Raw genomic sequence first — 25891 nt, forward strand, 5'->3', positions numbered from 1 at the left:
TACCAAAACAAGTGTTATTGCCCCTTGTCTTTCTCTACATTTTTGTCCTTCAAATGTAAGACAGTGTGTAAAAAACGTCTATTTGAGAAATGCCCTGTAATTCACGTGCTAGTGTGGGCACCCCGGAATTCAGAGATGTGCAAATAACCACTGCTTCTCAACACCTTATCTTGTGGCCATTTTGGAAATACTAAAGTTTTCGTGATACCTATTTTTCATTTTTTATATTTTAGCAAATGAATTGCTGTATACCCGGTATAGAATGAAAACCCATTGCAAGGTGCATTTCATTTATTGGCTCTGGGTACCTAGGGTTCTTGATGAACCTACAAGCCCTATATATCCCCACAACCAGAAGAGTCCAGCTGACGTAACGGTATATTGCTGTCAAAAATCTGACATCGCAGGAAAAAGTTACAGAGTAAAACATGGAGAAAAATGGCTGTTTTTTTCACCTCAATTTCAATATTCTTTTATTTCAGATGTTATTTTCTGTAGGAAACACTTGTAGGATCTACACAAATGACCCCTTGCTGCATTCAGAATTTTGTCTACTTTGTGGAAATGTTTAGCTTGCTGGGATCCAGCATTGGTTTCTCACCCATTTCTGTCTCTAACTGGAAGGAAGCTGAAAGCACAAAAAATAGTAGAAATGGGGTATGTCCCAGTAAAATGTCAGAATTGTGTTGAAAAATTGGGTTTTCCGATTCAAGTCTGCCTGTTCCTGAAAGCTGGGAAGATGGCGAATTTACCACCGCAAACCTTTTATTGATGCCATTCTCAGGGGAAAAAACCACAAGCCTTCTTCTTTAGCCCTTTTTTCCCATTGTTTTTTTAAAAACAACATTTTCGCTGTATTTTGGCTAATTTCTTGGTCTCCTTCAGGGGAACCCACAAAGTCTGGGTACCTCTAGAATCCCTAGGATGTGAGGAAAAAAAGGACGCAAATTTGGCATGGGTAGCTTATGTGGAGAAAAAGTAATGAGGGCCTAAGCGTGAACTGCCCCAAATAGCCAAAAAAAGGCTCAGCACAGGAAGGGAAAAGGCCTGGCAGCGAAGGGGTTAAGGATACCACCTATCAACATCAGAAACATCATAATAAGGAGGTTTTGTAACCAGGATAAATTTTGTTGAACCATTATATTTAGTGAAGCCATGACTGACACCCTTACTGGCACCTGGTCTAAGCCCTGTTCTTGTCCTCCAGTAAAAAGGCAGGCAACAAGACTCCACAGGCTCGTGCCAGATTAAACTGATATTTTGATACACCACCCTACACCAGAGATTCTGGAGGTTTAAGTTTCCACCAGTACGGTGAACCCCAGTTCTTTTCCTACAACTCCTGACAGAGTTGAAACTTCTTGGGACTTATGGTCCTCGGCCAGCCTTGCCCTTGGGACCAGCCAATGTTTGCTGGAGTGATGCACACATGCATTATGGGACTTGGTTGGGCAGTTTTGACCAATTTAGCTCAAATAGGATGATCAGGAACTCTGCAAAGTATATCATCCATTCTGGACTGGACACTGACCTGAGTAGAGCAGTTGGCAGAAGTGTGGTGCTTTGGCGGCATTTTTGGATGAGAGCTATGCTATAGATATGCAAACTTCTTTAGTGGACATGCCATTCAATAGGTATCGCTTGTTTGGCGAGGAGGCAAATTTGATGTTGGAACGTTTTAAGGAAAGCTAAGCCACTGCACATTCCCGGAGTCTTTCTACTGCTACGTGACAGTGCCTCCAATATCTACACCCCTCTTGAGGCTTCTCCACAGGGTTTTGAAGAGAGAGGGATCCCTGCGTGTTTCAAAAATAAGACTATTGTAACACTAATAAAGTTAGAGCCAGGAATATGTATTAATATTAACAATTAAAGAAATATACATTAATATCCTGAATAGTGGGTAGTGAGAAAAGCATGATGTGCTATTATGCTCAGGTAAACAAAAAATGATACACATGACTTAAACGTGTATTCATTTTATCGCAATCCAAGTAACACACTACAGCCCAACCCATTTCTAATGTTTAGAATACAAAATTCAGTCTGTATGCGGTGTTGATGATGTTTTGATCCTTTGTAAATGATAGGATAATTGTCAGGACAATAGTCAATACACACCTGAGATGGTACTGTTTTACATTAATAAACATAAAGAAGAGACACACATAGAAAGTGGAAAATATAATCATAAGGCAAAAAACTGTAATATCATGAGTCACAAAAACCAAAGCCCAAATCATTATGAACAAATTGCAGAGAGTACATATATAAACTATTCTGTACATGAAAGTAGTATTTAACATTATAGAAACTGCAAGGTATGCAGAATAGATGTCAAGGAGGTGGCTTACCAGACTGCCAAAGCTATGCGACAAGTTATAATGCCAGTCTGAGATGTAGTAAAGTTGTCTGTTGTAGCAGAATTGTAAATTAGAAGAAATGCGCTATAAAAGCAGAAAAAATGGTGCTTATAGACTAGATATGGTACCTGGAAGATGGGCAATACAACAAAAGGAAATCCTTTTGGTTACTGGTGCTAGAAAGACTTTTAGGATGGGACTGAAAAAAACATTTAGAGAGGGCACACATGAGGGATCCAAATGTCATAATTGTGGAACCTTGTCGGTAAAAACATACCTGAATAAATATTAAAGAGTCCAGGCAAAAGGTATAAACTGACAAGCACTGGCAGTATGGCGGGCGCTCATGGAGTAAGTCAAATTGATGCTGTTGAATAGGACACCAGAAGTAAGAGGATGCAGGATGCCGGAGCAATCATAAAAATAGGAATGTTCAACTGCTGTTATAAGGGGGGGGGGGAGTTAATCTCCTGAGGAGTTGACATTAAGGAAAGGCAAGAAATCAGGGATGTATCCCAAAAAATAGAAATAGATGTCACATTAGGAGTAGGAGAGGGACAGATGTATAAAGAGGCATTGCGGGGGAACCCAGTGGCACCCAGTTGGCTGAATATACTGAGAAAATATGAGATTAAAGTAGAAAAAAAGAGATAAAGCAAGAATATAAAAAGGCACAGATTAAAATGATCTGTAATTTGAAGCTTTTACTCAAAGCCAGGCAAAATGCGTATGTGGAATAGGCAGAACTGCTGTGTTAGACCTGTTATCTCTTGGTGTAGTTTCCCCTGTCTTTTGGCTTCTGACCTCCTGTTTTAGATCCTGTGCTGAATTTCATTTTTGCTGGATTTAGGATTCTGGGCCCTTTATTCCTACCGACTAGTGTTGTACTCTCTGTCTAAATGGTATTGGTGATTGGTTTATCCATGATTGGCATATTGGCATATTTGATCTAATAGTATGTCCCTAGTATAGTGTACCATGTGTGCCCAGGGCCTGTAAATCAAATGCTACTAGTGGGCCTGCAGCACTGATGTGCCACCCACATGAGTAGCCCTCTAAACATGTCTCATACTTGCCACTACAGTGTCTGTGGGGTCACTTTTAAGCTGCCATTTCGACCTGGCAAGTCCACCTAGACGCCAGGCCAAAACCTTCCCTTTTACTAAATGTAAGTCCCTCCTAAAGTAGGCCCTAAGCAGCCCCATGGGCAGGGTGCAGTGTATTTAAAAGATAGGACATGTGCTAGATGGTTTTACATGTCCTGATAGTGAAATCGTGCTAAATTTGTTTTTCACTAATGCAAGGCCTATCTCACCCACAGGATAACATGGGGAATGCCTTGAAATATCTTTTAGGTGTAATTTTTCATTGGGAGCAGATAGAGATATGGAGTTTGGGGTCTCTGAACTCACAATTTAAAAACACATCTTTTGGTGAAGTTGGTTTTTAAACTGTTAGTTTGGAAATGCCTCTTTCAGAAAGTGGACATTTTCTTGTTTAACCATTCTGTGACTCTGCCTGTCTGTGGAATACATGTCTAGGTCAGCATGACAGTTGGGCTGTTTGTCAAATAACTCTATACGGTCACACAAAGGTTGCTGAGCTGTGCTCTGCATATCCTGATGGGTCTTGCTGAGTTAGGGTGGTGGGAGGAGCTCTTGCACCTGAATAGGGCTGTTTCTGTCCTTACACAAAGCAGCCTCCAACCCCCTGAAGAGTGTCTGGGGCCAAGGCAGGGATAAACATAGTCTTGTGCACTATAAAGACTTCTCTTTGAAGTTTGCCCACTTCAAAGACAGAAATGGTTATAAGTACTGGACCTCTGACCCCACAAAGTTAGAATACTTCTTGACTGAGGACATTCTGCCAAGAAGAAGAGCTGGATGCTGTAGAAGGGATGCCACTCTGCCTCTTGCTCTGTTGTGCTGGCCTGCTGCTTCAGTCCTGGGAGTGAAAGGACTAGACTTTGCTTTCTACATTCGTCTTTCCAAGCTTCTGCAAGGGCTTGAGTTGAGCTTGCCGCCTGTTAAGATGTCTCTGGGACATCAAAGACTTCATCTGCCAGTACCTGGGATCCTCTGCTGAAGAGCCCTGTCCTGCAAGTGGTGCCAGATTCAGTCTGGGCCCTTGAAGGAGGTTTTTGGTGCTTCAAGGAGAAAATTCACGTGTCTACTCACTTCGTCAATTCTGAACCAACTTATTGCCTTAAGAATTAGATGAAGTGCTGCAACCTGCACTGGAGCGAAGTCCTTGCTTGACACAACAGCCACTGTTTTACTCGCAGGCCCCAGCTTTTCGTCGCAGCGCGTCAGAAGAACTGCAGCTGTGTGAGTTTGGAGCACAGTATCAATGGAGTCTGTGACGCACGCTGTGAGATCAATGCATTGCAGCTTCACTTTCGACGCATTGTTCCTGGGTTCCCTTTTTTTTTTTTTTTCAACACCGCAGTAAGGAACCAATGCTTCGTGCCGCAAAGGACGCATCGCCTCTTCTGTGGTTGTAAGGAACAGACACATCACCTCCCTGCCTAGCAGTAAGGAACTGGCGCATCACCTCCCTGCAGCAGTAAGGCACCAACGCATCTCTTGCTCTTTCAACGCATCAACTCCCCAGTTGCCCACATCGTCTTTGACACATCTCTGTTACTTTGCCTCAGTCACGCACTTCATTCATTTCAAGGAACTACAATTGCATTTAATCTTTTAAAAGTGATATTGTTGCTTGTGTATGTTGGGTTTTTGTTATCTTGGTCTAGTTTTACTCAGATAAATATTGGCTGTTTTTCTAGTTTGTGTGTGTGTGTGTGTGTGTGTGTGTGTGTGTGTGTGTGTGTGTGTGTGTGTGTGTGTGTGTGTGTGTGTGTGTGTGTGTGTGTGTGTGTGTGTGTGTGTGTGTGTGTGTGTGTGTGTGTGTGTGTGTGTGTGTGTGTGTGTGTACACAAATTGCCTCTGAGATAAGTCTGACTGTTTGAGCCAAGCTACCAAGAGGGTGAGCAGGGGTTAGCTGTGTGGCTCCATGACTAGAGTGAAGACCCTCTACTTTGACAGGGTGCAAACCACTGCCAACTAGAGACCCCATTTCTAACATGCGACATATAGTTTGTGTATAAGTTTGTTTTAAAAAATATATTTGGTGGTCCTTTTTAACATTATTTACTTAAGATAGTCGTGCTATCAATACTTAAATCAAAGCATCACTACACCAAAGATGTCCAGTCTATTTAGGCCTGTATTCATACAGTCCATCTGTAGAATCCACCTTCAGCTATTCTTTGTTTCAAAGAGAGGAAATGTTGCCGCCTTTGCTTGGTGGGCTTATGACCTTCATTACTTGCATCATAGGTAATCTTCTGTATGTTTGTACTGTGCGAAATGTTCTACCAGAGGTGTTGCCATGATCTCACACCTGAAAGCGGCTCCTACATTGGCTTATTCCAATGCAGATCTTTTGTGTGGTTTGACCAATGTATATAAAATCACATGGGAATTTATGATGTAGATCACTTTGGTAGTGTTACAATTAGAAAACTGTTTTAGAGTGATCTCGACCTTCTTATGAAATAATTCTTTAGATTCAGTGAATGCACAAACACTATATTGTGTCCAATTACTAGTGGAAGCCCTCAGAGGTTGATGATACGGTTGGTATTGTGATATGGGAGTACTGCCCAGGCAAGATGATCCTTAATGTTTTTATTCTTACGAAATGCAAAGATTAGCCTCTCAATTGTAAGGTTGCTAGTGTTCAGTAGATTCCACTGTTTAAGAGTATATTTTTTACTTTGTTTGAAATCTGCAAAAATGTAGTGGAGCAGACAAGTTTTTCATTTTCTTTCTTTTGATTTGGGGTAAGTAGCGTGTCTCCTGGGCAGTATCATTCCCTTTTTAATGATCTTTTGATCAAAAGTTTGGGCTTAACTTTTAGACATATGTTTTTGTGATAACTTTTGTGCTCTAACAAAGAATTTTCGTTGTTCATGCAGTTTCTCCTAATTCTTAGAAATGGGAAATAACGAAGAGAGTCTTGCATACTTCAGTGGGGTGACTTTAATAGGCCAGGAGAGTGTTATTTTCTTATGATACAAAGTAGTATGTAACTCCCCATTCTCATTTTTAGCCATCAATGCCAGGAATGCAATTTCAGATTTGTTATAATGTAGCCAATTGAGACGTTCATTGAGTGATTCTGGTTCTCCATGCCAGATGAGAAAGATATTGTCAATATATCCCTTCCACAATAGTATGCGACTGTGAAAGGGATTTAATTATTCAAGAGTAAATTGCGATTCAAGCTGTTCAGGAATAGAGCCGCATCTGGAAACAATAGGACTCCCTGGGGGTGACTCGTGCTTCATATGTATGCTTGGCAATGTGTACATTACAGGAATACGAGTATTTTTCGCGTTTAGAGAAAGAAATTCATTCTGACTTTAAAACAAAAACCTTCTGATTTGCCTCTATTAGTGATAAGAATTATTTATTGTCCTTTTGTTGGATGTGACACGAGTTGGACATAATGTTCAGAATTTGATAATTGTCTTTAAATTTAATTTTTGTAATCCTTCATGTCTTGGAGTAATATCCCTCTTCCTCTGTCAGCAGACTTAATTATTAAATCTCTGTTGTATTTAAGTGTGTGGGGAGCAATTCTGTCTCCAAAGAGATATTGTATGGGTTATATACCTGTTGTTGTTCCATGTTAAAAATGTATTTCTGGACAAGTTTCTCAAAAGTATGGGTATCTTAGGGGAGGTTGTTAATGGAAGGAGGCAAGGTGGATGGTGGGTGTAAGCCAGTGTTGTTAGATTTAGGAGTAGATAGATATTTAGAAAAAAATGCTCAGTGCAAACATTTTTCGAAAACATTTCAGTCTGGAGTTAATTATGTCCGCTCATTTGGAACAAAGGAGATGCCTTAACTGAGTAGGGAGATTTTGTTCGATGACATGGTATATGTATATAGGTTAGAAATGGACTGCCAATTTCCCAGATTTTGATTTCTAAATATTGGAAATCTGCTGGGCTGTAGTGCTGTTCACTTTCAATTAACTTATTTCACTTTTTTGTTTGAGCACAAAAGCACATCTTGTTTTTCTTACTGTCTACTATTCTGGATGTTAATGTATATTTATTTATTTTATAGTTAATATTACTTTTTACTGGTGCTAAATATGAGTGTTACCGGAGTTTTATTTTCTAAACCTGTATGGACCCCTGTCTCTTTGAAACATTAATTACCCAGGTCCCTATGTAACCTAGGGTCTTCCCTTCTTGAAACTCCAGAGGGTTGTCATGTGTCCCACACCGAAGCTCACCACCTTTGCTACAGTTTTCCAGTCCTTACGGGGTGAGGGTGAGGATTTAGCAGTCAACACCCACCAGGGACAACAAACTTCCCAGTCCTGTACCATTCCACTAACCACTCAAAGCCTCTTTAATGTGTCCTTAGTGGCACAAAATTACCCTCTAGGGGAAAGGAAGAGATACATCTTCCAAGGTTAGCAATAAATAACATCAAACGGGTTAGTTTTCCTGATTGGCCAACGAGATGGTGTCCTAGTGTTCCTTTTTGACCCAATGTACTTTCAACCCATATCAGAATATCTCTCAGAAGCTGTCCCATGTATTATTTGTTTTATCCCTGGCCCAGCAAGGACTTGCTGTGAGCACCATTAAAGGGTGTCATCATTTTTGGCTTTTTTACGTTTACCGAGCCAACATCCTTGTTCAATTGACCCGTGATGATGAGGTTTATAAAAGATTTTACTTATTTGTTAGGAGCACATAGCAGACCCTTTTATTAGAGGGTTTTGTTCTCCTTTTTTGATCCGGTCGATAGATCAGTGTGTATATCTGTGTTTCTGGGCCTTAAATTTGAATTTATACTTTTTGATTGTCATCAAAACACTCCAACCTTGTAGCTTGCGGAGTTTGGGAGATGCCAAGCGGTATATTGTTCTTACCCATATTAATGTTAACTGTGTGTATTGTTTTAAACTCCTTTGATATTATGGCATTGCAATATATTTTATTGCACCTTTATAGTCTATTAATTGAACCAAATAGATTTTGATTTGATTTGACTCATTTGTTTCCTCCCAAACCTTTCATGGGTGGTCTTAATTTGGTCCTCGGTTTCTTCATGTGTATTCTTTTTGAACTCATGTACAGCTGTCTATTATGTCTCCTGATTTTGAAGTCTGTTTCTATTCATAGTGAGCTTTGCTTATTGCACAAGCAAACCCCAATTTCTTCTCTCTTCGCTTTCTTCTCTCTCTCTCTCTCTCTCTCTCTCTCTCTCTCTCTCTCTCTCTCCCCAATCTCTCCTCTCTCTCTCTCTCTCTCTCCCCAATCTCTCCTCTCTCTCTCTCTCTCTCTCTCTCTCTCCCCAATCTCTCCTCTCTCTCCCCAATCTCTCTATCTTTGCAGGCACCTAGTACCACCTTTTTTCCAGACAAAGTGGTACTGTGGTCCAAGGTGGCCTTTTTGCCTAAAATTGTTACAGCTTTTCACATTGGACAGTTTATTACTCTTACAACGTTCTTTGCCCTTGCTATCCCTTGAAAGAGGAAGAGACTCCAGTGACTGTCCTCTAAAAGAGCTTTGAGCTTCTACATCGATCGCACCAAAGACCAGGGTTAGATAAAATGTAAACTGAGTGAATCACTTCACTGCAGCTAAGTCACTGCACTGTTGTGGTGTAGTAGATTACATAAAGAGTGGTAAAATGTGTCAGGACATGGCCTTGAAGGAGCTCACGAGTGGATGGTTCTGCTCTTATCAGGAATACGACTTAGAATAGATGGATAGAAGAACCAGTGAGATGTCACTACTCCACCTGTCAACTAGGAGTGCTAAGTTATATTCCTGGCAAGGCAGACCCTGCCATCCATCTTTCAGAGGGTCCTAAAGTAAGTTGCACAAACCGGCAACCTGTGACCTTTTTCTTGCGCTTAGACACTTGCTGTATAAAAGCTCCATAGTGTTTTATCGCCCCTCCTTCTGTAGTTCTGAAATCCGCACTTTCACCAGCAGTAAGACCTCTTAAAAATTGTTGCAAAACGACTTCTTTTGCAGGTGATCTTCCATCTGATCATACTATCTCAGGCTGTTGAAAGCGCCTGTGTGCTCTCAGCCCTTTGAAAATGTCAAGGGTCGTGCCCTTGAGGCAAGATAGTTGTCACCGGCCTGTTTTAGGTGCAGTGCTTTGGAATAGTGGGCCCCGAAGTGCTCTTCTTTTGGCCACTTTAAGCAGAATTTAAATACCATTTGCCACTTGACCTGTCTGATATGTGATGTCTCTAGGGTTAGTGGGTGGAGCAAGGGTCTCTTTTTTTGTTAAAGCAGCACGACGGGCTCGTAACCACCACTTGGTTGAATTCATCTTTAAACTGCTGGAGCAAACCATTTGTGGTAGTATCCTTGGCGATTTTTACCAGCTGATTCAAAGTTTCACATTCAGAGTAACCACTGGTTGTGGACCACATATGGTTCTTCTTTTTCTATAAATGACTGAGTGTGTGGGGGGGAGGTGGAGGAGGGTGTGTTTGGCTGTGATTAAGTGTGCACAGCGCAGATTATTCCCGATTAGGATTATTAAATCGTACACTGTGCTTCTGTTTTTGCCTGATTTCACATTTGCAGTAGCAGTTTGAATTGCCATTGGGGGCTCTTTTGTTGCAGCACTAGGAAGTCCTAAATAGTGCATCATAAAAAAACAATATTTTAACTCAGCCCTCTAGATCTCCAATGTGTGGGGCTTTCCTAAAATGACCTTTAGAATTTCAACCTTTTAAAGTCCGCTGCAAATTATGATTTAGAAAAAAATAGTAGCTAGCCTTTAGCCTTGAAAAGGGTTCCTTGGATCTGAACAAAAATCTAACACATCAGCATTGCGCTTTACTATTTACATAAGCCCTTTCAGCTCACCATCACCCGTCTACAGCAATGTTTTTTTTCTTTTCTTTTCACATTGGTGATATTGTTTATGTTAAATTATCTGTGAATGGAAATGCACTACAGTACATTCTCTTTGGAATTTAAACTTCATCTTTAAAAAAAAAATCTGCTCTCAACTGCCGAAATCATCATAAAATCTCAAACCACCGACTTGTAATATTTAAAATTCCACATTGCTCACACGTCCCTCTAATACTCAAGAAATCTTGGATATATTCTGCTATTTTTACAATAAATTTGCCAAATAAATTAGAAGTTGTCACCTCACTTATAATTTGTTAGGAATGTCAACTTTGCTTAAAAGTGGTTTTAAAATTCTCAGTCTTAAACAATGATTCTTTGGTAGAAAAGATGAGTGTATAAGAACATAGAGCCCCCTTATTTTGCATGTACATCTCCAGCCATAGTCCTTCCATTATCTCCCGTCAAGATTCTGTCATGTAGGTCAAGAGTGTTTAATAGAATGCAGGTGATGGAGTTCCTTAATTCTGGTGAGCGTGTTTTATGCAGATACATCTCGTTTTCCTAAGGTCCAAGATACGTACCAGGTTTTATGTTTATCACACAGTCATTTTCTATAATCTGCTTTGTTTGGCCATTTCTGAAGCTACCTAAGGTCTACTTACGATAACCTCTTGCATAGTGCAAGACTTAAGTAACTGTACTTTAAGGAATATTTAAGGTGTAATTATCCTCTGGCGGATTCAAGACATATTTATAATATAATTGAATTTTGAGTCCTTGTTTGCTGCTAAGTGCTATACAAAGACAAATTCCACAACAGAATATTGTACCTGATTCTTTACTGTGTGCTCACTAGCTTGTCGCATAGTTATTGCTGCTTCTCTGGCACGTTTGCTAGACATATGAGGTAGAGGGTCAGTAGCTTTTAGAGAGTGATTCATAAATCCTTTTCGTACCTTAACTGATTTATAGAATAAGATACTTAAAAATTTCAAGAAAAGTTCTTCCTATGAAACCTTTTCCTTTAATGTTCTACTTGCCATGCTTGTGAACAAGGATTATACTCTATGGTTTTTCCTTAATTTAAATTTGAAGTAATTTTCATTACGTTTCTAAGTGTCACAGTAAAGATATTTTGCTATTCAGCCTTAGATCTTGTGAAGAAACTTTTGGTGGTTGATCCAAAGAAGAGATACACAACAAAAGAAGCTTTGAATCATCCTTGGCTTCAGGTAAGACCTTAAGTGTGAGCCACGTCTATATTGAGAGATTTTTGTGCTAGAAATGTAACTGATCAAATATAAATTAGTTGCGTAGTCTGAAAACAAAGGAGTGTGTTTGAGTTTACAAAAGAAACAGAAAACGCTTCCATGGCCCCGTTTTCTACAGGTATAAAATTTTAATATTACTATAGCATGGTATGCAAACTCCATTGCATCTAAAAACCCATGATTGGCAGAGTTATTTGCAAAGTAGTAGTTTGCTCCTATAACGCTAAGTATAATGCAGTGTGTCATATAATGTATAATGTAGCTGAGTGACTGTTTGAATGCTCAGTTTTAAGACTACAACCCGGTCAGCAGATAGAGCTGCTGATAAAAAATATTGTGCATACATATTTAGTTTCCGAGTGGCTTGGTACTCCCTCAAATATGACTATTGTAGCTTCTGGTACAAGCGTAGTCTGTGAGCATTTGACCAAGAATTCGGAACCGTTTCTACCAGAAAATGAGAAGCCAAGGGCAAAGATGAAAAATATGTAGCCAATCCCTTTTATCATGTTGCACACATCGAAAGCACTGGTTTGGAATGCCCAGAAACATTTTATGAATTGCATAAGGAGTATAATATGTTAGCCGTTTCGAAATAAACCCAAAAACATTCTCTTAAAGTTTGCCTCCAAGGGACTTGTGTCCAAGCACTGAAATATGCTGCGATTCGCCTGAGATCACCCGCCAGCCAATTCCCTCTTCTAGTTTATCCAGATGATCGTTAATCAGGGGTGAATTGGTGAGCTTCTTGAGGGCACTATACCGGTTGACCACCCGTCAATTCAATATAAAATAGTAACCACGGACTTAGTTGAATTACTCATAACCTGACAGTTATTTGTAAGAAATCTAGGGATCAGCAAGAACTCATACCAAAAGTGATGGTTTACTGGCTCTAAGCGCTGCTGAATCTCCTCCCAGGTTATAAGCTGATTACCAGAATAGTAACCACGCAGTACTAAGTACCCACAGGAAGCGCAGATCTGGGGAGCTGCAGACCTAGAGTGTTACAGTCACATAACTGAGCAAACCTGTGGCAATCCGGCACGTGTAATGCTTTAAAAAAACATCTTTGAAGTAGCCTCTAAATCAATAAGTTCCTTATACTGCGTCCTTTTCGGGAGCCTGGGCATCTTGAGTAAAACAGGTATTGTGATCATCCAGCCATGTGGCCTGATGATAAGAAAAGAAGTCTAGTAGTGCCAAACCACCTTGATCCTTGTCTAGCTGGAGAATTTAATATTTCACGCGGGAAGTTTTACCATTTCACAAAGAGAGTCCAACTCTTGAAAAAAAAGCCTTATCAATTTTTTAAGGGCAAGTTTGAGAAAAGAAAGAGAGGAATAATGGCAAAATAAACATTTTAACTAGGGAAACTCTCCCAATTAGCGTCAATGTGAGAAGCACCCATCTCGCGAGTAGGGTTCTAACTTTGCCTAGCATAGCTTCATAATTCAGATTTAACAAGTCTGACTACTTATTAGTTACAAAGATCCCTAGATAACGAACTGGGTGTTTCATATTATACTGGTCCTGCAAACCTAGAGGCAGTACAGTCAATGGAGCATTAAATAAAAGAGACTTGGGCCCTCATTCTGACCTTGGCGGGCGGCGGAGGCCGCCCGCCAAAGTCCCGCCGTCAGCTTACCGTTCCGCGGTCGAAAGACCGCGGCGGTAATTCTGACTTTCCCGCTGGGCTGGCGGGCGGTCGCCTTCAGGCCGCCCGCCAGCCCAGCGGGAAAGAGGCTTCCACGATGAAGCCAGCTCGGAATCGAGCCGGCGGAGTGGAAGCTGTGCGACGGGTGCAGTTGCACCCGTCGCGTATTTCACTGTCTGCGCAGCAGACAGTGAAATACATTTAGGGGCCCTCTTACGGGGGCCCCTGCAATGCCCATGCCAGTGGCATGGGCACTGCAGGGGCCCCCAGGGGCCCCAGCGACCCCCCCCTACCGCCATCCGGATCCCGGCGGTCGGACCGCCGGGATCTGGATGGCGGTAGGGGGGGTCGGAATCCCCTCGGCGGCGCAGCAAGCTGTGCCGCCGTGGAGGATTCAATGGGGCGGTGGTACACTGGCGGGAGCCCGCCAGTGGTGCCGGTCCGACCGCGGCTTTACCGCCGCGGTCGGAATCCCCATTGGAGCACCGCCGGCCTGTCGGCGGTGCTCCCGCGGTCCTCCGCCCTGGCGGTCAAAGACCGCCAGGGTCAGAATGACCGCCTTGGTTTCGCTGGGGTGATCTTGTAGCCACCTACCATTCTGTATTCCTGAATTAAATCTATAGGGCTTTCAATATTTGCTCTGTTGGCTTTCATACAGAGAACCATATAATCGGCGAACATGCCCTCATGCGAGGCAGAATCAAATCAGCACTACGGATTCTTGCCGCCAAGGGGGGCAAAGAGAATAGGTGACATTGTTCGTTCTTGCTTAACCAGTCCAGCTTCCTTTACGTTGATTATAACACGAGTCTCCGCGCCCTGGCATAAATTTCGGAGCATGTTAACTACTGGATGTGGAAACCCAAACTTTATGAGAGTAAAAAATAAGACATCCCATTTCACCAAATCAACGCTTTTTCAGCATTTAGCATCATTACTGCCGCTGCTTCTTGGTGACTGGCGAAGAAATTGATAGCCTAGGTCAGAAAATGAGTCTCAGTTGCCATTATTTTGGCAAAAAATCATTCTGGTCTTGATGTATCAGTGCTTGGCCTGAGTCGACAATGCGTGATGCCCATTCTTTTACGAATAGCTTATAGTCAGCATTTAGGAGACTGATTGGGTGGTAAGAATGCATATTTTTTGTTCGAAAGCTGACTATTACAGACTCTTTAATGGTGAATGGTATTGCCTCAGCTTCCCTAATTGAATTAAATAATTCTGTCAGAAAAGGGTGGAATTCATGTGAAAAATCTTTACATACTTCAGTCAGTATACCATCATGCCCGCAGGCTTTGGTCCTAGGCTTATTCTGTAAGGCTACTGCAACTTCCTGTGTTGATACAAGCTGCAAGCTTTTCCCTTTGGTCTACATCCAGTTGTGGAATTCGAATTGGGCTAAAATCTCTTCAAGGCTTATTGCTGGAACTGTGTGGACGAAGGAATACTTCAGCTATAGCATTATCCGTAGTCTGGACTGTATTTAAAACCGGATCCAAAATTTTTGATTTACGATAAGAGTTTTGCTTTACCCTTGTAGGCCAGGCCAGAAACCTGCCAATCAGTTGGCTTTCCTCAAATTGTTTTTATTCAAAGGACCTCCCGCTATTGAACTCCTCAATAATGGAAAAAGTCGCTTATATTCTGTTTGGCCATCAAAAGTGTTTTTTTGTTTTTTTTAATATCCTTGCTCTTTCCTCGACTCTTGCCCTGCTTGGGCATCCTGAGCCATGTCGACTGCTGGCTGCAGCTCTCCTACTTAAACATTGCAGTCTTTGTACTGTTTAAACTTCTATGCTCTCACTTGGCCCCTGGAGTGTAGCCTTTAAAGGCCTCCCACACCGCAGAGGCAGAGGCAGAAGGTGTAGAGGTAAGTTGGCAGGGAAAGGAAAGGACTTATTCTGCATTGCTAGGCGTCATGTTTCATTGCAGAAAGGATTGAAGCAGTTTTGGGATTATACGTTTTTTTGTTTTATTGGAATTATCCAGCTTCTGGTCTTGGATAAGATTGAACTCCTCTCCTGATACCATGGGTCCTTCTGCCCCCATAGCTAGCTTGTATAAAGCTTTCAAAGGACCCATTTCATCAGTTATGGGACCATAATAGTTAAATTGAGGTTAAGGGGGGCAGCTTGCTCTCTGACCTTAGGCGAGATCCATCTCCCCTGCTTATCCCTGAAAACTTCGCTCACCTCGCATTCTATTGCACTTGCAAGATAAATTGTTACGCAGTGCATAGCGCACCCAGGAGACGTAACAAATTGGTGGGAATATTTTGTGGGCATAGCAATCTTAGGGTTATTTTCTTTGCGGTGTGTCTCTTGCAAGAAAATAATTTACATGTTGAATGAAGGCAACCACTTCATCATGGCCCCATACTTCTGCTTATTTAGCACCCCATTGGCATTGCAAGAGATTACTCTAACTTTGTAAACCATTAGCATTTGCCCCAGCGCCACACTCGCTAGTTACAAAAATCAAAATAACCTGCACCATTTGCATGAGTCACAAAAGCTTGACAATAGCCAAGTGGCCAGAATACCCATGACCTGATGCCTCTGTTCATTTTTATCCAGAATTTGCCACCCTCTACCCCCCAGCCCACCTTTCCAGCCCTTGACATGCTCTCCACAGCCCTCCACCTTTACCCCTACTGTGACCCCGTCCAAATCATCCAGCCTCCGGAGCCTCTCTCGCACTTTTCCCGAAGCCCCATGTTCCCCTTTATTGGCTCCTTGTGATTGTGCCTGACTTCCCTGTCCCACCCCACACTCCCTGTGAGAAATTAAAATGCCGCAAGCCACACTGCTGCTTTTAAATACTTTGTAAAATCTTTCAGGAGCTTTTGTGCTTCTTCTGGGGTGGTGCAGAGGATGATTTGTCCTTTGTATAAAATTTTCATCTTGGCAGGGTGAATTGCACCTGCTTGACGAAATGCTGGGAGCATAGCTTTTAGTTCTTTTTGCCTGTAGGGCAGAGGCAACTGTCATATCGGAAACAATTTGCACTGTAAATTCATTGTTGACTTCAAATGTCTTTTCTTCAATCGCTTTCCATAGTACTTTCTCTTTGTGCAATAGTCTGCAAAGTTTATCAGCAGAGTGCAAGGGAATTTTGGGTTCGGATTTGCCAGGGGTTGGGGTAGTACTCAATTTGCCCTCATAATTGTCAAATCCTGGGCTAATTCAGGAAGGACAAATTTCTTGATTAACTTAGTCATGTAAGTGTTCTCCCCTTCTATCCTCCTTGTATTCTGGAAAGCCCACTTGCCTGTGGTCCAAATGGCATGAATGGTTTTCCATTCTTCCTGTTTGGCCCTTAACAGCGCCAGCTGCGTCTCCATCTGCTGCACAGACTCTGATACCAGTTCCAACTTATCTTCAGAGTCTGAGAGACGTTGATCCATTTGCTCAATTTTGTCCAGCGCTTGAGTAATTTTCCTCTTAAGACTGGCTAGTCAATTCTCCATCTGTTTTAGTAATTAATTGTTGTGTGTCCTTAACTGATTTTATTTCCTCTAGTTTCTCCCCCAACAGCCCTTACAAGGGACCTGGAATCCAAGCCATACTGGCCGTTCCCTCTGGAGGACGCCTTGGCGATTGGTAAAGATGACCCTCAGTCGTCGTCACCTGTTCGGAAGCCTATAGAAGTTGTCCAGCCACTTCGGTTCGCCCTGGAGGGTTCCACTTGTTTAAGAGGGGGACAAAAGAGGATGCAGAGCCCAGTACACTGGAGCTGCTTAAGGCACTCACTTTATTATGAAAGAGGGGAAAGTACTCTGTAGGCTTGAAGCCCAGAAGTGTACCATCCTGTTTTACCCCCTCAGCAAACTCTAGTTGCCTCGAACTTTCACTGCAGATTGTGCTGCCTACAGAAGTTTCCTCATTCTCACTGCTCGGATCCGAGGGCTGCACAGCATTTGCTCCGATTCCACCCTACCGCTTATACTGCAGAAGGAAGGCCTCATCTCGCCCTCATGTGCGCTTGCATGCCCAGGCGTGGGAGCACCTGCCTTGTTTGCACCTCTCTCGCTGGGGAAGGGAGGGATCTTGTCCCCCCAAGGCCATGGAACCATCTCAGGATTTGGGCAATTTAGCAGTGGTCTTGCAGCTGCTCTTTCTAGCATATTTGCCAAGGTACTAATTGACCTACTACTGATGCCAGTCGAGTGTGCTTCCCAGTTGTCGACCCCTTGCTGGTCTTGATACTGCCTCTGAGGGTTTTCCCCAACTTGGCTGTACTCCCACCTACAGTCTCCAGTGTAGCCACAGTGTTCACTGCTATCCTCCCCTTTGACCGCAGGTACTCTCTACCGCAGGCATCGCTGTGTGTTGCCCTCCCATACAATGCTTATGACCTAGTGCCACTTTCTGTGCCTGAGGTTATTGCCTGCCAAGACAGTAAGAGTCAGTGCTAGTATCATTAAACATATGTACCTTGCTTCTAGCGATCTAGATCGTAAGTCTGATTCCCACCTGTTGTCAACCTGCAATGGAAGCTACCCAGCTGTGCTTTCCTCCAGCATTCAGTGGGAAACAAGAGACGGGTCCCACGGTCTCCCAGTTTGGGGATCGTGGTGTTCCGATGTCCGGAAATGGCTTCAGCGGCTTTGATGTAGAGTGCGGGGCAAGAGAGGGAGTATGCAGCATTGCTGAATGTGACCAGTCGCCTCCTGTTGTGTTGGACTGGGTTCATGGGTAATCCTGCTACAAGGGATCACAGGGGCTAGTGCCCTGTTTCCAACAGTTCAAGGCACCCGGGAGAAGAGAATTGTCCCTTAAGGAAAAAATGCTTTGCAAACTCGCCACCGAGGTTCCGTGGTGTTCCAGACTCGACATTAGCTAAGGCAGTTTCAGCGAAGGTGGCGGGGCTGGGAAAGCGGCATGCGGTGTTACAAAGGCCACCTGCGAGCCATCCCCCTCAACCACGTTTGTCATTTTTGTGTATTTGTTATGAACTGTATTTTGCTCCTTTATGATCTTCATTTAGAGTCGGAATAAAAATACTTTAATTTGACCTGCTGTCTCTATGCATTCTGGATAGGTAATGCTGCTTTTCTCTGGGGAATCAAATGGAAAGATTCGCCTCTTTGTCTCATCTTCCACAGGTCCTCAGAGCTCTTTTCAGTTTAAAATGCTCCAAGAACATCTATGAACTTCTTGTTTTTTTTTTTTTTTTTTGGTTAGTCATTTTTGGATTTAGATCTCATACTTGGTTTGGGGGTCTAATTTCCCCTTCAGTTATCGTCAACCTTGTATTTTAGCCGGAGGACTGAAAGACCCCACAGCATAAGGTTCTATTAGAAGATCCTTGCAACAATGTATTCCCTTTCTTGCACTTTGGATGATGTGGATTTTACTTTCCACCAAACTAGGCTGAAAATCCTAAATTGAATCCTGCAGGACCGATTTTACATTTTTTGGGTTTACAGATAATCTAGCTCCAAAATACTGTGATGATGCATCATACTTGATTCCTCTTTAGGTGGATCACATCTTCTCCAGGGCCATAACCTGGCCCTTTCTGTTCCAGGAGCCCCACAAGTACAATGGACAATGACTATCTGTGAAATATACTTCACTCGAAGACCTCTCGTCACATTCTACAGGGGGAGCCCATTATTTTACGTTACGCCACTGCTCTGTGTGCATTGTTTGATTCGGGAATAGACCTCCATGAGAGGTAACGTACTCGGTACAGTATCAGAAGAAATGTGCTAGAGCTGGATGGGGTTTCTTTGTTTTGACCTAGTTTGCACTCTAAAATAGTGTTGGTCACGCGTTTAGGATGCAGTGCCTAGCTACGGTTATGTTCCAGTTTTGTAGTTGGTGATGGCATTGCGACTTTGTGCTGCTGGTTCAAGAGACGCCAGGAAAAATAGTAGCATGTGCAGCAATACAATCTCATACTCTGTTGTTTATTAATCTGTTTATTTCAGTGGAAGTCTACCTTGCCAAATGGACTAACCCATAGGCCACTATAGTGTCATTAAGTGGAACAAGATTTTAATTGCGCTCATAGTCAAATTATAAATGCTCGAGCCCTTCCACATATTACATCTCTTGATCGATTTAATCCGCAAAAGTCTTTTAAATTCCTCCAGATGCATTTGGCTATGCAGAGTTTATTAATTTCTTAGATAAACTATGTATTGTTTACATTCTTCAGCTGTAGAGGAAGCACGTCTGCAGCGCTTAGTTTCTACACTTGGATGATGTTCATTACTGTATTGTACATCACAGTGCTATTTTGTATTAAAATTTCTTTCTTTTATTGTGGTGTGCTAACTTTTTTTTTTAAAGTTGAGAATGAGCACCTGGTTAATATTCTTCATGCAGTTAAAGCAATGTTGACGTAAACGGAGACGTCATTTTGCAGATGCAAACAACAGATTGTGTGCCTAGCGAGTTACACATTTCAGAACCTGCTTCGGGGATTGTCAGGGACAGTCAAACAGGAAAGGTAAACTTTTCCTGGAGGAAGTATGTCGGTTGTAAATACTGCAGAAGCCATCACAAGAAGGAGCCGAGCCTGCAGAAACACGAGAGCTGCTGAAAGACTGCAGGACGGCATACATTAATTGACCTGGTTACGGGAGCCTTAAGGTGCCATGCAACAAAAATATAATTAGCTGCGTCAAGCATCATTAGAAAGCTTGTAGATTGCAAGTGCATCAAATTTTGAAGGCGCAACCCGCAGCCACTTTACATTTTATGAATGATGGTTTGGTATTTTATTATTCAACGGACGTGTATTAAACATGAAAATGTTAACTAAGAACAAGTAACACTGATATCGTTTTGTCTGTTAAGCTATGTTCTTTGAGCTCTATTTTGTAAAAGTCTACCTATTTATTTTGTGTTTACGGTTTGTTCTGTCAGGATGAAAGCATGAAAACTCTTGCTCGAATGGTAATGAATGAAAAATCTGCCTCCATGCCACCGCCACAGGCTCAGGTATTTGCCATTGATTTTATTTTGCTTTGTGTTCGTATCTCATATTTTACGATGTCTATGATGACCTCTGATGTGCAGTTAGCGGCCTGGTAAGGGGCTGGAGGCGGCTGTTTATACAGGTTTTAGTGGGAAGATGTCCCCAGTCTGTATAAGGCTGGCGCATGCACCTTATTTGCAGCATGCACGATTTCCAAGCATCTTTCTGCTTTACGTTGCCTCTTTATGGAATCCTACTTCCTGCACAAAACAAGACAAAATAAACGATTGTTGCCAACATCCAGGCTTTAAAATGTATTACAAAATCTATAGATCTATGTAACGATCCACAGTTTGTGCTGGTTTAGCAATCAGAAAAGTGTTTTTTTGTCATGCAGTTTTCTTTATGGGTTTCTTTATTATATGATATATATAAGACTAATGATATTGAGCCCTGCCATTAACTTTCAAATTAACTGTGATATGTTTAGGTTCAGATTAGCCCAACGTGTCCTTTTCATTATTTTTTTTACAAAAATCGATGATGTTGATAGAGGTTCTTAATCTGAGTCGACTGGGGTAAAGGTGAACCCCCTTTTAGAGTTAGCCCTTTGGGATGTCACCCCTTCCTGGTAGGGCTGCTTCCCCTTCGTGTCATGTTGCACAAACCTATCCTGGAGGCTTGTGGTTCATCTCCTTAGTACGAAATGATGAAAGAAGGCAAAGTTGTTCCTGGAGTCAGGGGGCAGATGTAACTTTTTTTGTTTGTTATTGAACCAGGCCCGTGGTTCTATTTTCCTCTGAAAGAGGGAGATGTCCCCCGGGCATGCATGCATCAGTATTTGTGAATGTCCCCTCCAATCCCATCACCTAATTGTGTTCATACATATGGTATGGTGAGTAGATCCTGGCAGGCTTAATCCTAATTGCCCGACCAGTTTTCATATTCAACTTCCCAGCGGGACGATCAACCCTTGACCCAAAATTTAATCTGAATTCTTGATCAAACTTTCTAGCAATATTGTCCTTCAACAATATCATCATAGAACCAATTAATGAAGATGTTAGAGGCTATACACCCTTTCTCTGGTCATGTTTTTGGCTCTACATTAACTCTGCATTTTCTTCCTAAACACTTATGAACGTTCTCTGATGTGGGAAGCAGTTTTGTCGGGCCGATGTAGACTTGAGTTTTTGTCTTATTAGCCTCAAGTTTAACAAATTCGTGATCAGTAGGGAACAAACTGTCTTTTGAATCTGTCTTCTTCAATATAGTTTTGTTTTCTGTAGTTCTCATCATTCTACCATGGTGTCTCCTGGATACCCATTTCCATAAAGTTATGAATAGAAAAGGTCTGATAAATTATCTTCTACCCATTTGTGGTGTGTTTGTGCTTTGGGAGCATCGCACAGATACTCCCATGCCTCCTCTAATCTCACTTTATACATGGATGTGGAATTTAGCACAGATACTCCCGTGCCTCCTCTAATCTCACTTTATACATGGATGTGGAATTCCTATGCCCGGGACATCTTGTTTGGGGTCAAGGGCAACAAGTTTTTATGTATACTTTGTCCTTGGGACAAACCCTTTGGCTGCCTGATTACAGAGAGTGGAACTCTCTGCAGTTGAGGTAATGTGTTACCAAAAGATAATGCTGTTCGAACTTGTATTTATGGTTCATTATTTGAAAGCCTTCATTATTAGGGTGAGTGCTGTAAATAAATGTTTTAAGGTCACACTTCACTACTGACGTTGGTTCCAGTACAAAAAAAAAAAAACGTGTATACACATGTTTGAAAAGTTTAGGCTATAAGGCTAAGTATAATGCTCCCAGAATGCTCTCTGATTATATGCAAATGAAGTGTCATTTAGTAAAATGTGTTGATGCATGCTAGTATTTCCCAAAAATATTTCTAATGGAAAATCAGTGTAACCGTTTTCAACACGATTATGGGAAGCATGAAAATAAACAAACACTGACAAAGCCAAATGATCTGACATATTTTTATAAGTCTTTTAGTTTCATCAATGCATGCCTTGTTTTGACAAGGCTTTTGTAACACTTTATTGTTGTGGGAGCTACCAGGCCCTCAACATTGTAAAAAACACTGGCAACACCCCCCCCCCCCAAAAGTTTTTGAACTCTCTAAAAGCACACCAGCGGCATAACAAAGGCCCCGCAGCCGCCCTCCAGGGGGCCCCTTCAGCACAGCACCTGCCCTGAGTGAGTCTGGAGAGGGGGCTCCTCCATGTTCTTTACAAAGGGGCACCCTCCAGTTCAGTTACGTCACTGATTGCCACTGTAGTTCCTGACACTGAACAAAACTACTTTGTGTGGCAATATGCTCCTTGTGGAAGAGCAGAATGCGATCATTCACAGTAAAGCCGGCCGAAAGAGGGAGAAATAGAAGTTTAATAAAAACAAAATGTCTTTGTTAACACCAGACCTAATTAGGAACAAAGACCCACATGTAGGTAGCTTTTTGCATGTCGCAAACAGCGACTTTCGCTGTTTGCGACATGCAAAAAGCACACTGCGATGCACAAACCCAGTTTTGCGATTCGGTAACCTGGTTATCGATTCGCAAAACGGGTTTGCGACTCGCAATTAGTAAGGGGTGTTCCCTTCCTAATTGCGACTCGCAGTGCAATGTAGGATTGTTTTGTGACCGCGGGCGCAAACCAATCGCAGTTTGCACCCATTTCAAATGGGTGCTAACACTTTCGCAAAAGGGAAGGGATCCCCATGGGACCCCTTCCCCATTGTGAATGTCTCTGTAAACATTTTTTCACGTTTCATTTTTCATTTTTGTTATGCATCTCGTTTTCCTTTAAGGAAAACGGGCTGCATTACAAAAAAAAAAAAAAACTGCTTTATTGAAAACCAGTCACAGACATGGTGGTCTGCTGTCTCCAGCAGGCCGCCATCCCTGTGAGGGCCGCCATTCGCGAGGGGGTTGCAAATTGCGACCCACCTCATGATTATTCATGAGGTGGGCATTTGCGAAGCCCTTGCGAATCACAGATGGTGTCAGGGACACCATCCTACATTCGGATTAGCGACTCGCAATTTGCAGGTCGCAAATCTGAACCTACCTACATGTGGCCCCAAATTCTTAAAGAAAGTCACAAAAGTGCACCCATGGTATATGTTGTACCCCTATAAAATATTTGTGAACTGTATTTTAGCATGGGTAAATACGATGTGTAGATTTGCTCATGTAAAAATCTATTGAGCATTTGCAAGTTCATTTTCCCTCCAGCCACTTTCTTCCCAACCCTGGAAGAAGTTCTGATTCTGCCATTGTCATGAGTAAATGTCCAACCTTTCTTATTATGGGAAAATATTAGAGAGAAGCTGGTAAAAATCTTTAAAACATGCAGGTTAGTAGGTTTGCAGACTCAAAGGCATTCCAGCCCTAGAACTATTGCTTACTGCTTCCTCCAGCCCCAGTATACAGATCTGCAGAAAGGTGGCAAAATAAGGAAATTGCTACAGTAGGGATTGAAACTGCAAGTATTCAAGCCCTACTATGGTAGTAGCCCTGGCATAATCAGAGAGGCTATTATCAGAGCACTTACATAATGAGATTGCTGCCATAATTTGTCGCCACACTACATGGCACCAAAGGGACAAGTAGATCTTTTTACAGGACAAGTAGATTTGAGAAGCAACCTGTCCACTGGACAAGTAGATATTTTAATAAATTCCACACCCCTGCTTTATAACACAATAAGTTCAGGTCTTGGTGCTGCCACTAGATGGCAGAATTATCAGAACGATTTGCTAAGAGAGGCTTGCCAACAAAGAGTACCAGGGTTACTAGAGACGCGTGACTTCTGATACTCCACTTCTTGAAGGTCTCTTTGTCTTGCTCAGTAATTCTCAGATCCAGAGGTTTGCGAGCACCGTAGGGTAACAAAGAAGGGAGGGTAGCCAATCATCCCCCCCCCCCCCCAGCTGCAGCAGCTGCTGCAAAACCTTAAAGATAAACTGTTCATTATTGTTGTTGTTTTTTTTTAAGGGGGCGGGGTCATGGGGTGATGAGGACTGAGGGGAGTGGTGTGCACTGTGTTGGGTTGGAGAGAGCAGGCACAGGCTCCAAGTCTACCGGCAGCACCAAGCCAGGGTGCTCTGGTCAATCCTAACGCTGCTTTCATGCTGCCAGAGCATGAGAGCAGTTTTATGATTGGCCGCAGTGGAGGATGGGAGCCTATGCCTGCAGTGGAGTCAGAAGAGCAGCGCAGCGGCGGCGGAGAGCCAGGTAAGTTGTGTTTTTATTTATTTTATTTTTTTATTTACTTTTTCTGTTTCTTTTGTTGTCTTTTGCTCCCCGCCACTTGCCTCCCCTTTTCCCCACTGCAGGCCACATGTAGCATACCTCGTTTGTGCTTAGCATTTAGATAATTTTTGTGTGTTTTACCTATTTTCACCCTTAATCTAGCACAGAGGTCCGGGCCTGGGGCAGCGTGTGCCATGCAAATGTTTATAGAATGAAGCCATAAAAGAATACAGGATGTCAGGCAGTAAAATAGCTCAATTAGAACAAACACACAGCTTGGGAATCGGACAGTAGCTACCTGAGAAGTATGTTAATGTGGCTTGCTCCAGCTTATTGTACCGAATTTCTCTCAGCAGTGTGTGAGGTGTGCAGACCGTGTTTATAAGTCTCCATCATCTCAAGCTCAAGCCACCAATGGAATCTTGTCATATCTTTTGATTAGTAAATATCTGACCCAAAGTTAATTGCTATTGACTGAAGGTTCAGTAATAAAGTTTGATTGACTAGTATTTTGAAGGATTGTTTGTAACAGATGTTTAGTTCACAATACTGTCAGTACTTGCTCTTTAATAGGGTAACATGCTTGAATCACTCCCGCCGTTGACGGGAGCTCTACTGTGTACAATGTTCACATGCCCAACACAGTTCAAAACAGTGGTTACACAGCAGCCCAGTTACCTCCCAGACACACAAACTTCTGCTGTTGAGATGAGAGTGAGCTGAACTCTACTCCCACTAGAGACCATAATATTCCAGATTTTGACAGCACGTCATGTGTGAAGGGAGTTCCCAGAGACAAGGGTTGCTATCTGACTAGTATTTTTCTGGCTTGTCTGGTATTTTAATGCCACGACAGTAAAAAATTAACAGCTGGTATTTGTTCACCTTTGAAACACTAACTTAAAAGCAAAATTAAAAAAGCAAAAACATTTTAATGCTTTCTAAACTATTCTTGAATGAATTTTACAGCAAATAAAGGCATGGTTGCTGCATCATAATACCATACCAGAAATTTAATTCAAGCCGATTGTAAGAAATTGGGGTATTGGTCCAGGGGATAGAAGCCTCTTTCAGCCAACAACCACAATCCTTGTTGGGGTGAACCACAAAAGTCACTAAATTAACCTGTGCTTAACCCTTTTAGTAGCTTGGCTCTAAGCAGTCAGGCCTAATTTAAAAGCAATATGTAAAGCATTTATGCAGTAACCAAACAGTAATAAAGTGAAAACACAACACAAGAAAAATCTCAAACCAATTAAGAAAATATAGTACATGTTATAAATAATACAACAAAAATCCTATCAGTAGAAACAGATACTCAGTTTTAAAGTTTTAAGTGAAAATAGTACCTAAAAGCACCAAGCGTTACCTGCGGTCATCTGGTCACGTTAGAGCAGGGGTAAAAAGTCATGTCCAGGCCTTCTGCAGTGGCCTGCTGGTCGAATACAGGGACCAGGTTG

At 42.2% G+C, this 25891-nt stretch overlaps 1 protein-coding gene across 3 annotated transcripts in view; it reads left to right on the forward strand.

The window, feature by feature from the left end:
• CHEK2 (checkpoint kinase 2) overlaps positions 1 to 25891 on the forward strand; it is a 230996-nt gene that overhangs the window by 182227 nt on the left and 22878 nt on the right. For all 3 annotated transcript variants that reach the window (XM_069214672.1, XM_069214673.1, XM_069214674.1), the window contains 2 exons: positions 11431 to 11516; positions 20094 to 20168. In XM_069214672.1, coding sequence (XP_069070773.1) covers positions 11431 to 11516; positions 20094 to 20168 — 161 coding nt within the window. The remainder of the gene's footprint in view (positions 1 to 11430; positions 11517 to 20093; positions 20169 to 25891) is intronic.

Source organism: Pleurodeles waltl, chromosome 11, assembly GCF_031143425.1.
Source record: "Pleurodeles waltl isolate 20211129_DDA chromosome 11, aPleWal1.hap1.20221129, whole genome shotgun sequence".
In the NCBI taxonomy this organism is placed as follows: domain Eukaryota; kingdom Metazoa; phylum Chordata; class Amphibia; order Caudata; family Salamandridae; genus Pleurodeles; species Pleurodeles waltl.